Source organism: Meleagris gallopavo, chromosome 13 (assembly GCF_905368555.1).
Source record: "Meleagris gallopavo chromosome 13, MGAL_WU_HG_1.1, whole genome shotgun sequence".
Classification (NCBI taxonomy): Eukaryota; Metazoa; Chordata; class Aves; order Galliformes; family Phasianidae; genus Meleagris; species Meleagris gallopavo.
The window spans coordinates 10,034,200-10,049,631 of NC_139416.1; the positions used below are offsets into that span (position 1 = coordinate 10,034,200).

Consider the following 15,432-nt stretch of genomic DNA (forward strand, 5'->3'; position numbering starts at 1 on the left):
ATGATGTGAGGTAGTTTCTACTTGAAGAGACAAGGTTGGTTTTGTGGTGGGTTTTCTTGTTTGGTCAGTGGGTTAATGGTTTCATTTTCTTGTTAGAAAGGCAGCTTCTTTTCATAGACATTCAGAGCTTGGAAAGAGGAGGACAAGAATGTAAAGAAGGGTGCCATTTATAGGCATTAGTATTCAAACTGACTCTCTCTAGGCTGTCATGTCCTCCCTCTAAAGAAAGCACATAGAGAAGAACACAAACTCAAGTAGCCGCAGGGTCTAGCAGTGCCATTTGTCACTGCCAAGATTCATCAGTGATACAGGATTACAAGAGGGAACAACTTAAAGGTTAAGGATTTATCTAGAACATCTGAAACAGATACTAAACTGAGATTTATAGCAAAGTGCTTGATGAAAATTAATGTTTGGTGTCTAAGCCATTGTTGCACTGGAAACAAAGGAACTTGTTCCTTCACCAGGAGTCACCAGTTACCTCTTCCACTGGTTACTACTTAGGATCAGGTACCTATGTTTGAAGTTTTGTATTTTGACTGGGCAGAAAAATCAGAAAAGGAAGTGCACCTTACAAAGTATATTCGCAGGAGTGGAGCACTGTAAGTGCATGGCTAAAGGCTTCTGGATTTGCCTGGGAGAAACAGGTTTTGGGTGTCTAAATGTGGCTCACAATCTACTGAGACTAAGACCCTGTGCCCAATAAAGACTTTATACAAGCTAATAAAGACAGCTTTATTGGTTTTGTAGAGTCATCAAAAGCATTTTCCTTTCAATATCTATCTAATGACACACTTTTAAAAAGAGTTATAGGCTTGTAAAGATCAATGAAAAAATAAAAGGCTGTGAGGAGAAGTACTACAAGCACGGTGTCTTCATGCCCATGCTGCTGTAGGCTCACCTTGATTCAGTGAGAAATGGTAGCACTACGGTACCGTGTGAGCTTCTTCTCAGGAAGAGAGCTGCATAAACCAGACAGGTTGTTGGCTTCACTGCAGAATCCAGTTATGAACTGCATGTAATTCTAGAAAAATACATTCTTTTTAGTATCCTACTGCAAAAAAAAAAAAAAAAGCTTTTGTATACACTAAAAAAAAAATCTTCAGCTGTTAATATAATTAAAACCGGTTGAAAGAAAATAGATTCTTCCCTTGACCCAGGGTTTCTGTATAATTTTAGCTCAGTGTTCAATAATTAATTCAATAACAAGTGAATTAAGGTTTTCAACCCCTATGTAGTTTTAATACAAGAGAAACTCCCATCTGGATTTCTACTTAGTTAGAAGTTATACAAAGCCACGTGAAAATAGAATCATTGAATCATAGAATCAGAGAAGGTGGGAAGTATTCAAAACATTAGAAATCTTGATAGGAGTTTTTTCTCTCAAGACGCTTCTGTGTACTCATTTTAGATATTGTGGTGCCTTTAGGGTGTTGAAAGAGAAGAAAGTGAACCCAATAAATAAAGAACAGACACAGTTCTGTGGGGAAAACTGATGCAGAGCAGTAAAACAGCTACTTCCTTTCGGAGAACTCAGAGCACGGTTCAAGCAAAGAAACTAAAGCTAGTTTTAAATCTCTGTAGCTTGAATGACAACAAGAGAATTTTGTATTATCTTACTGACAAAGGTGAAATAGTCACTAAATACAACTGGAGCAGGTTATTTTAAACAACCTTGGCTATGCAGGTTTTCATAATACAACAGAAGGTAGTATTTTAAAAACTGTTAGAGCCTCCTGATTCATACAGGTCATAGCTACATCTGAATAAGCTGGAAGCATTCTACAGAACTAAATAAAACTTATAGACAGGCACCCTAAGAATCACACATACACAAAAATAACTTCTGCAAGGATTTTTTTCTGCTGCTTTCTGCATTGGTTGTACATGGTGACATTAGGCAAGAGTGGATGTGAAATACTGGATAATGACACTTGAAAAATCTATTGTATCAAAAGAGGATATGCACTGAGAATACAAAAATATTGTGGAAAAAAAACACACATGCCAGCGAGCCTGACTGCCAGCATTAACTTAAAAATACAGAGCTTGTGAGATATTCCAAATCAAAGAAGGTAGTACAAAATACCAGGGGAAAATCTTCAGGGGAAAAGCTAGAAAAGAAAAATTCATTCTTTTTTCAAAAGCACTGCCTGTGTTCAACAATTTAAATTCTCCTGAATTTAAGGAGACCACCACAAGGGTATTTGCAGAGAACCACTTACTTACCTTCTTGATCAGTCAGTTAACATGTGCCATGCTCCAATTCACTCCAAATCAGTATATGATTTACCTGATATTTTGTCTTGTGACTTAACAGAATTCATTGTTAAGAAACGCAGAATTACGAAATACAAAATCAGTCACAGCAGAGGAGACCAAAGCCCAGATTTGCAAGAGTACATTCAGAATTTATAAGAGGTTCTGTTTCTAAACTTCTCAAAGGATATTACTTCTCTGTAAAAATAAAGAATGCAATGAATCATTCAGTCTTCCAGTGAGTTCCCAAAGCTAATGCACCAGTATGAAGCTGGAATAACTGGTAGATGAAAAAATATTTCAGTATATTGGTACGAAACAAGCTTGCTGAAGACCACATTGTCCATCTTTCCCATAGTGTATTTCTGTTACTATAAATGTAGTTTGAAAGCCTTATCTGAAGAGTCTGGCAGCCACCAAGGAAATCACACACATTGCTTCCTGCAGCACTTGCTGTCAACAGTTTGGCTATTACCACCTTCCTTAATGGGGGGAGAAGGGAAGTGATGTAAATGGATTATCTCAAAACACATGTGTTTTTAAGCAAAACTGAGCCATGGATTCAAATTTCTGACTCAAATGGAAATTATTTTAATGATTTTGTTTTGTTCGTGTAACATATATTCTTATTCTAGAACATCATCTATATTGCACCACATACAAGCCATGCCAGGGAAGGCATGTTTTTTTTTTTTCAAATTCCTCTGTGTAATCAGCATGAAAGTTCTCTCAGGCGTATATTCTGAATATATTCACTTTTGTACAGACAAACCAAATGCACAAGCAGTTATGGGAAGGGATGAAGAGACTCAGCAACTGAAGTAAAAATATCCATTATTTTATTCCCCCATTCTTCTAAATTAGCTATCGGAACATAAGACGACCACCAAATCAGAACTGCAAATAGCAAAAGGCTTGTTTCTGATGAACGTCATTCATCTTAAAATGCAACAGACACTTGCAATTACAGTGAAGTCACAACTTTAAATATAAATTTATGCTTAACATTTGATCAAAAGTGAAAATTGAGACTGAAATGAATTAACTTGTCAAAGGAAACCATTAATAAGCAATTAAGAAACTACAAAAGTTAAAACTGGAAGGCTTCCTAGTAGTGTTGCATATACTACTTTCAAAGAACTAAAAATGTCTTATCAAACATCAATAAATAAGAATGCAACCTATATGCATTCTGAATGAAAACTCAATAAGCTAATAAGATCACCAAAAAATCCACAGCTGTAGGGATGAAAGCATTGCATTTCACATTAAAGAAGTCATCAGATAGGTAAAGTCCTGTATGCACATACCTTTCTGTGTAACCTTGGGGTTTAATCAGTACTGGAAAAAAATGCACCTCAAGGATTACAATATTGAATTGCACTGCATAGCCTGTAGAGAGTCCACAATGTGCTTCATTATCAGGAATCAGTTCCATACATACATCTACTCAGAAAAGTGAATAAAAGTGGCACATTCCTTCATTTCTGTTTACCAATAACAGAAAAAAAAAAAAAAAAGAATTGTATATACTGTATGCAACGTACTGAGTGAACCATTAATATGTTGAAATGCTCCAAACAACAATCATTGTTGAAAAGCTTTCAATCAAGTCAGACTTAGCTGATAGAAGTGCAAGAACACATAAATTACGTTCATCATTAACAGAATTCAGTAGCCAGTTGACAACTCTCCATTTAGGCAGTTACATAAAATCAGATTCAATCATCTTAAAGAGCATCCCAAACGTGGAGTTGATTGCAACTACCTTTACAACCCATCTCCCAGCCCTTTGTTGGGCTGATGTACCATCCTATGTTGGGATATTAGAAAAATTAGCAACTGAAATTATACATGAACAGAAAACACAGGTAGAGACGTTATAGTGGCAGAGGAGTTCTTATTCCAGGCATTACTAATGGTTTAGAGAGTACCAAAGAGAGGCAAGTCCATCAGAGCCCTTCTGGTTCACGCAGCCAGTGGGCTGAACAGGCAGAAATAGCATCTATTGGAATTGTCGAAGATTGACCAAACAGAGAATCCTTTCCTTTTCTCTCTGCCACAGCAAATGTGACCTCTTTAAAAGAAAATTTACCAATTCAAGTGTGAAGATAAAAAGAACAATAACCAGTCCCCAGAGAAGGCTACTTCCCATCCACATACCTGAGGGACCTTGCCATACCACTGCTGCATCTTTCCTTTTACTACTCTTTTAGCTGGAGAAAGGAAGGCAGTGATCTGGCGGAGACCAGCAAAGCAAACAGGAAGACCATGTGGATAGGGAAAATTACTCTCCTTGGCAGTCACTTGCTATGCAATCTGCCTAAAGTGTTTGCAATCACATGTGGGGAGGCAAAATAAGGCCAGTACACAGATGTAAAAGTGCACAGGAGAGAGGCAACAAAGGCCTCCAGTGCAGATACCGAGCTGCAGATAGATTAGATCTTGATCTTGATCTAAGCAGTTCCAAACTGTAAGAGTTGTGAGCAGTGGTTAACAGAGCAATTGTCCTCTAAACCCTGCTGTTGCTAAATGGGTCCAGAGGGTCTCATGTTATAATGCTTCATTAAGCTCAAACCATATGTTCTGTAAGCACTTGAACCTGTACAACTCAAGCAGGTCATATGAAGCATTAAGAAAAACTCAGCAACAGATGCCCATTTTTAGCACAGCCTAGTACAAAAGAGTTGAAACCTACTGAGAGTCACCAGCCCTTATATGATAGCAAGTATTTCTGTGGATTTTTTCCGATTTCTATCTTGAATAAATTTCTTCATTTATTTCAAATCTTACTGGGAAAATCTGAGACTTTTCAGTCTCTCTCCTTGTTTGATATCCTTTTCTCAAGTTACTATAAATTTACTCTGTTTCCTGGGTTAAGCTGGGGACATTGCAGGCAACAAGAACTAGTACTTAGTCATGCTTGTGTACTCTATCCTATTCGTCAGAACAAGAGAATTCCACACTCATGTAAGAAACCTCCTGTCCTCCAGCTCTGTCCCTTACACTAAGGTAAGACAATATTTGACAAACTGTCCAGACACAAGGTTCTTCTCAGATATCCAACCACTATTCTTCATTGGCTACTTCTATGTAGCCAAGTTGAAAACATGAACACCAAACTGCCACTTTACTAATGGAGAAGCCTGATGGCCCCCAGAGACAATAACAATACCTGACTGCCTCTTACATGTGTTAGCACTGCTTTGCCAGGTATAGGTGCCACACTTCACATCTGATACTCGTTCCTCTAATGATTGGAGTTGAGAACAATTCACTTAATTTGTGCCTCACCTTAGTTATCAGTAGTTCATTACATTTCTTGAAACAACAACACGGCATCTAGAGGCTTCCCAGTATTAAAACTGGAAACTTTTGGGTGGAATACATTTATTCCCACTCCTTTGTTTCAAACACATTTCTTACTTTTGAGCATGCACCTCTGATTACTTGGTAAAAGCACTGTTATTATTTTCAAGGATGTGAAAGGAGACCTGCTGCCACATAAACACAAACTGCTACTACCTCAAACACCCCATGATACAAATGCAGCATGCTACTGTCCTTCCTGCTGCCTGTGGGATGGAGAAACCCCAGATTTGTCTGGCCTAGCAATATGAAATAACTGTTCTATTAGATGCAGTGCCTACCTCTTTGAATCTGACTCTGATCAATACAAAGCACAAGATCAATATGAAGCAATTCAGTTTGTGCACAGTACTGGATTAGTAGAGCGGAAATCAAGGGAGAAGATTGCTATTCTTTTTAGGAAGTATTCCACTTCACCACGACTGCTTAAGAACAAGTCACTTATAAGAAAGCATTCGAAGTATCTAAAATACTTTAACAAATAAAATACAAAGTATTTGTTAAATACAGCACGCTTAGCAATGTTATGATTGAAACAAAAAGCAGAAAACTAAGGAAAAAGTGAGCTTTTTGATTTACAAAGAACCTCACATACGAAGAATGGCTTATTAAAACACAAAAACTCGGGGGTTGGTAGAGTAGGAAGTTACTTGCTCAGAGTTAGGCTTAACTACTTGCAGATTCTAAGGGCTGCTTTGGAGACTGGGAAATAGCCAGGGAAACCATCCTTTTCTGCACAAATGAAATAATGACCAAACCTGTTTAAGAAGTTTGCAGCTTCTTTAAGTCAGCAAGACAAATTTAAGAATTGTGATCTTTGCTGCTAAGCATATTGGATAAATCTAATCTAGTTTTTACTTTAAAATAGATAAAATCACTGCATGAGTCTGGATTAAAATTTTTCAGAGTAAAATTTATCAGCTGGGGAGTTTAAGACAACCAGTATTTGAATTCAAAACATGCCAACTTATAACTGATTTGCCAAACTGATCTGATTTTAAGTTCTGTAAAAGATGCTATGGAGACAGCATTTGACTGCATTCATCTCAAGAATGACAGATTTGGTCAAATATCAGGAGGCTTTAGAACTTCCTCCATGTACCTTGCTATTCACAGAGAGTGAAACTCTCTCGCCTTGGCTTCAACACTGCAAAAATTAATGTAAAATTAAACACAAGCTGAAGTTAAGACACTGTAGTAACTTGGAAATACATAACTTCATAATTCTCTGTAAAACACCGTGATGCCTGTCTTGTCACTAAGCATTTAGCTTTGACAGTGGTTCAGCTTTGTATCAGTTAACCAAAACACTGACTTCAAAACATATCTCCTTAGTGGGAGATGACACTGCAGACCTCCAGCTTTGCCGCTGACTCAAAAAACATCACATAGCTTCACTTATGGACTCCTTTCTTGACACACAACTGAAATATCCTGTAGTTTTGCTAAGCTAACTTTAGGTTGCCTCATTAATTACCTCTATTAGAATGAGTTGCTCTGTATGTAGCTTAGATGGTGACTTCCAAGGTTGGTTGTTGGTTTGTTATCTTTTGTTGTTTTGTGGGTTTTTTGTTCGTCTTGTTTTGCATTTTTTGAGGAAAAACCCCTTGAGTTTTAGATATAAAAACATACATGCAGGCATGGTAAGAAATTAAAGCAGAATCACATGTATTTTCTGATTAGGCCTCAATTTTAATATAGAATTGTTTCCTAACAAAGTTTCTGTAGTTAGGAAATACTCCAAATATGTACACTTACAATATTTTTTATTGCAAAATATTTGGTTTTACATATAGAATAGCAATTACATTTTCCCATTTTAAGTAACTTAACTAAAATATGTAAACAATTAGATGTTGGAATAAGTTGGGATCAGGAATGGACATTTCATATCTACAATTCAAACACTAACAGTTCTTTTTCCAGTATTTTCTTTTTTGCACTTTCTTTTTTTCTCTGAAATTTAAAATCATCTGACCAATATTCTGGGGAAAACCCTTTTGAAACTAACAATTTTCATACTAATCAGAATTCTGAGTACTAATCCACTATTGATTCTGTGATTAAGTATGTGATGTCTTCCCTGAGTAAGCACATAAAACTGAAGCACATGGGAATGGGACACTTGGCTCAGGTGTTCATGCAATGATGTAAACACCCCCCCTAGAGTATACATATTTTAAAAATCAGTTAAGATGAAGCAAACAAGTACATGCTGCTTGCAGAAGCCCACTAAAGTAAAGGAGTTGCAGAAGCAGACTTGAAGTTATCATTTTTATTAACAAATATTTCAGCTGCAGTGCAGTCTCAGAACAGAGCAAAACGCCACTCCGGGCAAACCAAAATTAGGTCTTGAAGCAGAAATAGAGGAGAAGGCAGGAGAGGCAAAGCTATATAATATTACACTGGGAAGATGAAGGCTATTTTATTGTGTTGCTAGTAGTATTTAAAAAAAAAAAAAAAGCTCACAATGTAACTGACTGTATGGTAGGAATGGATGGAGCATAAGGCTCATATTTCTTGAAAAACAACAAAAGCAGACCAAGCTCAGGTTTGGAAAATCACGGTTGCACAAGGGAAGGAGAAGAAAACACCATGAAAACTGACATTAACAGTGTACAATTGATAGAATGATTCTGTCTCTTGGCTATTCTTTCTCTGTCTGAGCACTAGTGAGATATTGGCACTAAACATTAAATGATCAACTACTTGGGCACAGCAGACAACAGCCTTTTATTTACAGCAAAGAGAAATTATGATCCACGTTACTTACCAGCTCTCAAATGTTATTGCCAAGATCACAAAGATGCAGCATAACATTAAGTTTACACTTAATTAGCAGAGGAGATCTGTGCAGTACGCTTCCTCCAAATCCACTGAGGTTTTTTCCCTCATGTACCTTTAAATTTGAAGTGACAGATTGTATCATGAGAAAGACAGCTAGAAGAAGCCAACTCTTAGAAGTCACAATTCAGAAAACATTGAAGAGATTGGCAAGTGCTTCACCAAACATTTACATTGAACATGAATTGTTGTTCTGATTAAACATAACAGTAAGTGAAGAATCATTTTCAAAAACTGTTACTCATTGCCTACCAGCATTTATTTATAATTTTTCAAAGCACAGCCCGTGAGTGCAAGGTATTTGTCCCTAAAACAAGCTACCTTTATGAAATGATGTTACAGAAACATAATAACTCATACTTAATCAAAGAAAAAACCAGGTTCCCTAGCTGCTCTTTGCACCTTGTTTTTTTTATTACTATTTTCATAGCAGGTACGTGCAGACTTCTATGTGTAATTACACTGAGGATGTGATTTTGCTATAAACTGTCACTGTTTCCACTGATGTCAAGAGAAATGACTACGACTAAACAAACCTGTCAAGAACCTAACACTAACTCTTACGTTACTATGTAGACACAGTAAATGCTCAAGTATTTGCATTTGATTCAGTCCAAAACAATGGCTTACTTTCCTGATTAGTGACCAAGTCTTTCTCAGCTACACATGCTTTTATTTGGGAAAAATCTCAAAGAGTTTTTGGAAACTGAGAGGAAAATAAGATATAATGCCTACAAGATCCTATCTCTTGGGTATAGTTGCAACACCATTTTCTCTGCCTTGCACTGATAGGCACAGATTATTCACAGTAGGATAAATATTTTAAATACGTAAACCTTCACTTATGAATTTTGGCATTATCAACAACCAAAGTAAATTTCTGTACCTCTGTGACAGAGAACGAGGCATGATTTAACACTCAAACCAGTTTAAAGAAAGATTTAGAAATGAAATACTTAAGAGATATAAAAGCAGAACTGAAATTGGTAGCCACTGTGAGTAATTCTTATAACAACAGTGCTACAAAGTGCATTATACTAAATTTATTCTGGAAATCAGAAGAATCAACCTACAAACTAAATTTTTTTTCTGCATTAATTTTTCACAGCTGTACTGGCACATATGATTGATACCTACAAGAGAAGGAATATTGTAACAATATTATGAATTTGTAAAAAAACGTACATTTAATTTCAAACTTTGCTATAAGAAAGTCCAAAGTAAAAGTTAGATAGCTACTCCAACTAGCCTTATTAATGATGCCTTAGGCTATAGGCCAAGCAGCCAGCACAAATTTAGCTCAAGTGGCTTAAAGTTATGCCTCCAGGGTTACAAAGCAAGCAGGAGGTTACATCTGCTGACAAACAGAACTGATTTATGGTTTAACCCAATCATCCAGGCTCTAGTATGAATATGTATAAAGTGCTGGTGCTCAATTTTTTTAATTCTTGTTGGACAGCAGATCCCATACCCTCATTGCTCTGTAGCACTACACAGGAATGGAAAAGAGAAGATCCTTAATTTGATCACATCAAGAACTGGACAGCAAGTCAGTAACATAAATCCTAGTTCAAGACAACCAGCTTAAATCTTTCATAACCCACACAAGGATGCTATAGACCACCTCTTTTTCTCCTCAGAATCTCTCTCCTTAATTTAATTTCCAGCTAAACATTTTCACAAATAAGCTAAAAAAAAAAAGCTTAAGACTCACGTAAGACATCTGAAACCTACTTCTGATAAAGTAAAAATAACATGCCCCTTGCTTTTAATAATCCACCTTGAGTTTATTACAAATGTAACGCTGTAACAATGGAAAGCACAGCCATGACAGTATAGTAGCAAAGTCCCAGGCTACAGTAAGCAAGAACTTGCTCAAACACAACGGCTGTAGGCACAGAAACAAAGGAAAGAATCTGCTTACCTTCAAAAGGCCTCAGGTAGGCAGGTTTCTCCAGCAAGAAACCCTCACCTCCTCTGCCAGCCCTTAAATGAGGGCTAGGAAGGGGTGCATCCTGGCTCCACTCCTTCTGAACAATCAGGTGCACTGCATGCACTGAGCTCCCCTGGGCTGGCCCTGCCTTCCCACCAGGTGCTCAGTCACTGCTTCAAGCTATAACAAATTTCTGCATTTGTTTTTGAGGATTAAAACTGAAACACGAATCAAAGAAGCGATAAGCACTGTTAGGATGAGCTCTAACAGCGTAGAAATAACTTCAGCAATTTGACTCAGACTACTATTAACACCAGTTTGTAGTTTTGATTTAAAAGAGGAAAAACCACCACGATTGATTGTATAAGTTGGACTGACTGCTATAACTGCAGTTAACTGAAGTGTGAATAAGTAGGTGGGCAAAAGCTTTCACAGCACTATGGAAATGAATCCGGACTGAGCTATTCAGTGATGCTTTCACTTAGAGTGTCTTGCAACACCTTTACCTAATTGTCCTTGTTGAAACGTTGTGGCTTTGTAATGCAGATTTATTAAACTGGAACTACTGACAGCAAATGCTGGTTGTTATAAGCTGAAAAGCTCTGAACTAATTATATAATTAAGAAATGTTTTCCATTATGCATCCTGTATTATTATACTAGCAGAGGTTAGGAATAGCAAAAAGATCCTATGTCTCTTACAGAGCTCTCTTCTAGGATTTTCACATCTTTATCATTATGTTTTCAGGCAGACAGGCACACTATATAAGCCAGAAGATTTAGCAAAACACAGTTCTTTCTTACACGTAAGTCCATTGTGCATTGCTTTGGTTTTACAGCAAAAGATAGTACTCAGTGCACACTACTGCTGTGATTAAGCACCCTAGTGTCCAAAGTTTGGGAAAATCTAGGAAAAGAATTCTAATGCACCTTTAGGTAAGTACACAAAGAACAGCTTTTCTTAAAGCTCTAACCTGCAATCAGGAGTTTTTTGTTCTTCTGCTGGCCCATTCTCTGAGGTTAAGCAATGGCTTTTCCTCCATCTCAGTTTCCCCACCTGTAGAAAGGAGGTAATGACATTTACTTTCTTTCACAATTGCTTTTCGTATATAAGGAGTTCTTCAAAGGAGTGTTGTTACTATGAAATACACATTAATTTCAATTCATCATAGGCCCATACATCGTTGTACTAACATGTTTCTGTTCTCCCTGTTGTTACTGAGAGGACACACATTGATATCAGTCAAGCAAAATTAATGTGTGTGTATTTTTACTAAATAATGACTGTAATTTCTTTCTTTGTTTAGGGATAAAATATAACATGGGACTCCAGCAACCAAAAAAAGTAAGTCTCTGGAAGTACATAAGGAGAATTGTATCGCTATTCTGAGTTTGGTGTAAGAATAGAGATGGCTCAGGTAACACCACTAGACTAGAGATGAAGCACTGAAACAGAAATATGTATCAAAGCTTTGCCATTAAGTGCAAATTTTCCTCTTAATACATGCATTCTACAAGCTACTCAACTTTAGCTTTATGAGCTTTTTTCCTAGGCTGGATGTTGCTAAGAGGTGCTGTAAACTTCGATTAATATTTTGTGAAATTGCACTGAGCAAAGGAGTGTCTTGAGATGCACTTAAAAATAAGCTAAAGAAAAATCCTGGTGAAATTCCTCCATCTAGTGGCTACTAACACGCTCGCAGCAGCAGTGACCGCCCACAGCAGCTACTCAGTTTCAGGCCAAGCCCCAGCGCGAGGCTCGCAAAGGAACAACAGCGCTGCTGCCAGCTGTTATGAAACCAGTGAGATCTGAATGACATCCCTCCATCTCTGTAGCTCCAGCCTGGCCTTCTGGAGGGAGAATTACACTGACAGAACACATTCAAATCGGGACAGTTTCTCGAAACCTGGAGGTTCTTTGTTACCACGCTGTAAATATCTCGGAAGTCTGAATCTGATAAACATGAAATATCAGTGATATCACAAATAAGTAAAATCAAATTTCTGCCACGATGTGAAGGGTAACAGAAATAATGTGTCACATCCTGTATTTTACCTGGACAAAAATTTCAATACACATTCGACCACCATAAGCAGCCTCTCAAGATAAGGAGAGAAGTATCGTTCTCAGCAGCTGAACAGATAGTATCTTGTGTAACAAATCATCAGTTGCTTTCCCAGTCACAAAACCACCACTACCAGAACAGTCAAAGCTTTCAAGAAGCCTGAGTTCTACAGCACAAAGTGCCATAACAAATTGCATAGTACTCTACCAATTTTGTTTCCCATTTGTATACCTTAAAATTCCTCCAGTATCTTATTTTTCTAGTCACTTAGATGCTATTAGGGGGCAAATAAAGACTGGAAAATCTGAATTTTATGATTTATAAAACATCTAAATACGCATTAAATGTTTTTGATAAACAATATACACTGCACAGCTGTATGTGCTCCTCTGTTGAAATACTCCCCATGGTTCCTATGCCACTCCGCTCCTGGATGACTCTCAGAACAGGGCTGACAAGGAGTTCAAGTATATCCAGAATATAATTTCAGTTGTAGAGGCAAAGATTTGTAGACAGGGATTTAATTCAGCTGCTTTGAGAAGCAGGAAGTAGTGGAACACACCCAGGCTGTGTGCCAAGAGGAATATTAACCAGTGAGATCCTCTTAATGAAAGAGTGTGGGTCCCAGAAACTCCTTATCCAGTGACTCACTTTGCTTACTCTGTTCTCACTCTCCTAATCCCAGCCACAGCTTCATTCTTATCACTTGCTGCTTTTCATCAAGTGAGAATTGCTCTGGTCTCCAAACTCACCTCACTCCAGGCTCCCCATGAGTCCCTGTTCATGCTCCTCTCACCCCATCCCTTTCTATTCAATTAAGGCTCCATCTTCCCACTGCAGTTCTTTGTTTCCTTCTTCCCACTCTTTTGCCCTCCACATCCTCACTCCACAAGTCCCGTTACCCTTCTTTCCCTGGAAGATTCACTCTGGGAACAACTGTCCTCTGTGCAAAGATCACATATTGAAAGAAAGGGGGGGGACAAAACATGGAACAGGCAGTCTGGAAAATGAAGTCCTCAAAATATGCTGACATTTCCACCAAAAGAATTTAAAGGGGCAAAAGTCTATCAAAACATGGGCACAGGCACAAAGCAAAATATAGCAAAACCCAAATCTGAACCAGAATTTACCAATTCAGGCTCATATCAGCCTTCAGAATGGGTGTAAGCATAGAGAAAAGTCACCAGCACAGCACAGGCACCAAGGACTTGCAGCAGAGCTGTACAAATAGATCTACGTTGTGTTGCACAAGCTGCTAATAGTGACAAATAAGTCTCTCATTCAGTAACATCTTTCATCTGTTTTTCTATCAGGACTGCATTTCCAGCAATAACCAGGATAGAAGATTAAGAAAAAGTACTGCAGACGGGGTAGCAACAGTAAAGCTGAGTGGTTCATTACACCCATCTGAAAACGTGCCCTCCAAGCTTCAAAGCATAGACAGAAGACAAAGCAGCACAATGTTTATGAAAGACTACCAAGAGAAGGGTGAGGAAACTAATTCAATGAGGCTCCATAAACGGAGGAGGAGGTTCGTAATTAAGAAGAGCCCAATTCTGATTTCCACGAACAGTTCCACTCTCAACTTGCCCACAATTAAATCAGATGACAGAAATAACAAATGGAAAAGTCTCTACCAGATACAAAGCAAAAGAAAGCAAATAATGAAGGAAACTTGTTCTAAGTACAAGAGTAATAACAGAAGAATAATCACTCCTTACCACGTTTCTAGAATATTTGTAGAAGACAAATACAGAGTTTTATACTGTGAAGTACCAAAAGCTGGCTGCTCTAACTGGAAACGGGTGCTCATGGTTCTCAATGGGCTGGCTTCTTCCACTAAAGATATACAACACAACACAGTGCACTACGGCAACTATCTAAAAAGGCTGGATGGGTTTGACCGCAAAGGAATTTATCACAGGCTCAACACTTACACAAAGATGCTTTTTATTCGGGAACCTTTTGAAAAGCTGGTATCTGCATTTCGGGACAAGTTTGAACATCCAAACAATTACTATCATCCTGTATTTGGAAAAGCCATCATTTCCAGATACCGTGTCAATGCCACCAAAGAAGCATTAAGGACAGGCTCCGGAGTCAAATTTAAAGAGTTCATTCAGTATCTCCTGGATGTACATAGGCCAGTGGGTATGGACATCCACTGGGATCACGTCAATAGGCTTTGCAGCCCATGTCTAATAGATTACGACTTTGTTGGGAAATTTGAAAGTATGGAAGAAGATGCAAACTTTTTCTTGCACCTCATTGGTGCTCCACAAAATTTGACTTTCCCTAAGTTCAAAGATAGGCACTCCAATGAAGAAAGAACTACCACAAAAATCACACAACAGTACTTTGCACAGCTTTCTCCCTCTCAAAGGCAACAAAGTTATGACTTTTACTACATGGATTATTTGATGTTTAACTACTCAAAACCTTTTGAAGATTTATATTGATTTGAGTGCTGGGAAACTTCCCGTATCAGTTGAACTTCATGACAAACCCAGGTGGCTTCTGTTTATACACGTCTGTTAGTAAGAATTGGTCAAAGAACAGGAAAACAAACCCAAAACAGAACATAAGTGGTTAGTGATGTTTACACCTTTACCTTAAATGCCTCCTTTTTCAAATCGTTTATGAAGTGTAAGTACATACGTGTAAAATAATACTATATGTCAGGGCTCCCAAATAAAGCACATAATTTTCCATGCTGGTATGGCTTGTGTTTACAGTGGAAGGACAGTATGGAACTGAGGGAACACAGCTGTAAGCTCTACAGCAAATGTAATATTTTAAGTTCTTCACTGGTTAGAAAATGAAATCTTTGGAAATTACAGGGTAGCGAGAATAAATATGGAATAGATATATTTCATCAAAATCTGCAGTGCACCAAGCCACACACTAAGCAGGCATTATGTATAAAGTTAGTCAAATATTGCTATTTCCTCACAATTTTTAA

General features: G+C 37.8%; 1 protein-coding gene across 13 annotated transcripts in view; it reads left to right on the forward strand.

Moving 5' to 3' along the window:
• Nucleotides 1–15,179, forward strand: part of CHST8 (carbohydrate sulfotransferase 8) — a 165,092-nt gene extending 149,913 nt beyond the window's left edge. For all 13 annotated transcript variants that reach the window (XM_085234521.1, XM_085234524.1, XM_085234523.1 and 10 more), the window contains 2 exons: nt 11,712–11,749; nt 13,784–15,179. In XM_085234521.1, coding sequence (XP_085090647.1) covers nt 11,712–11,749; nt 13,784–14,929 — 1,184 coding nt within the window. In that variant the 3' untranslated portion in view covers nt 14,930–15,179. The remainder of the gene's footprint in view (nt 1–11,711; nt 11,750–13,783) is intronic.
• The last annotated feature ends 253 nt before the right edge of the window (nt 15,180–15,432 follow it).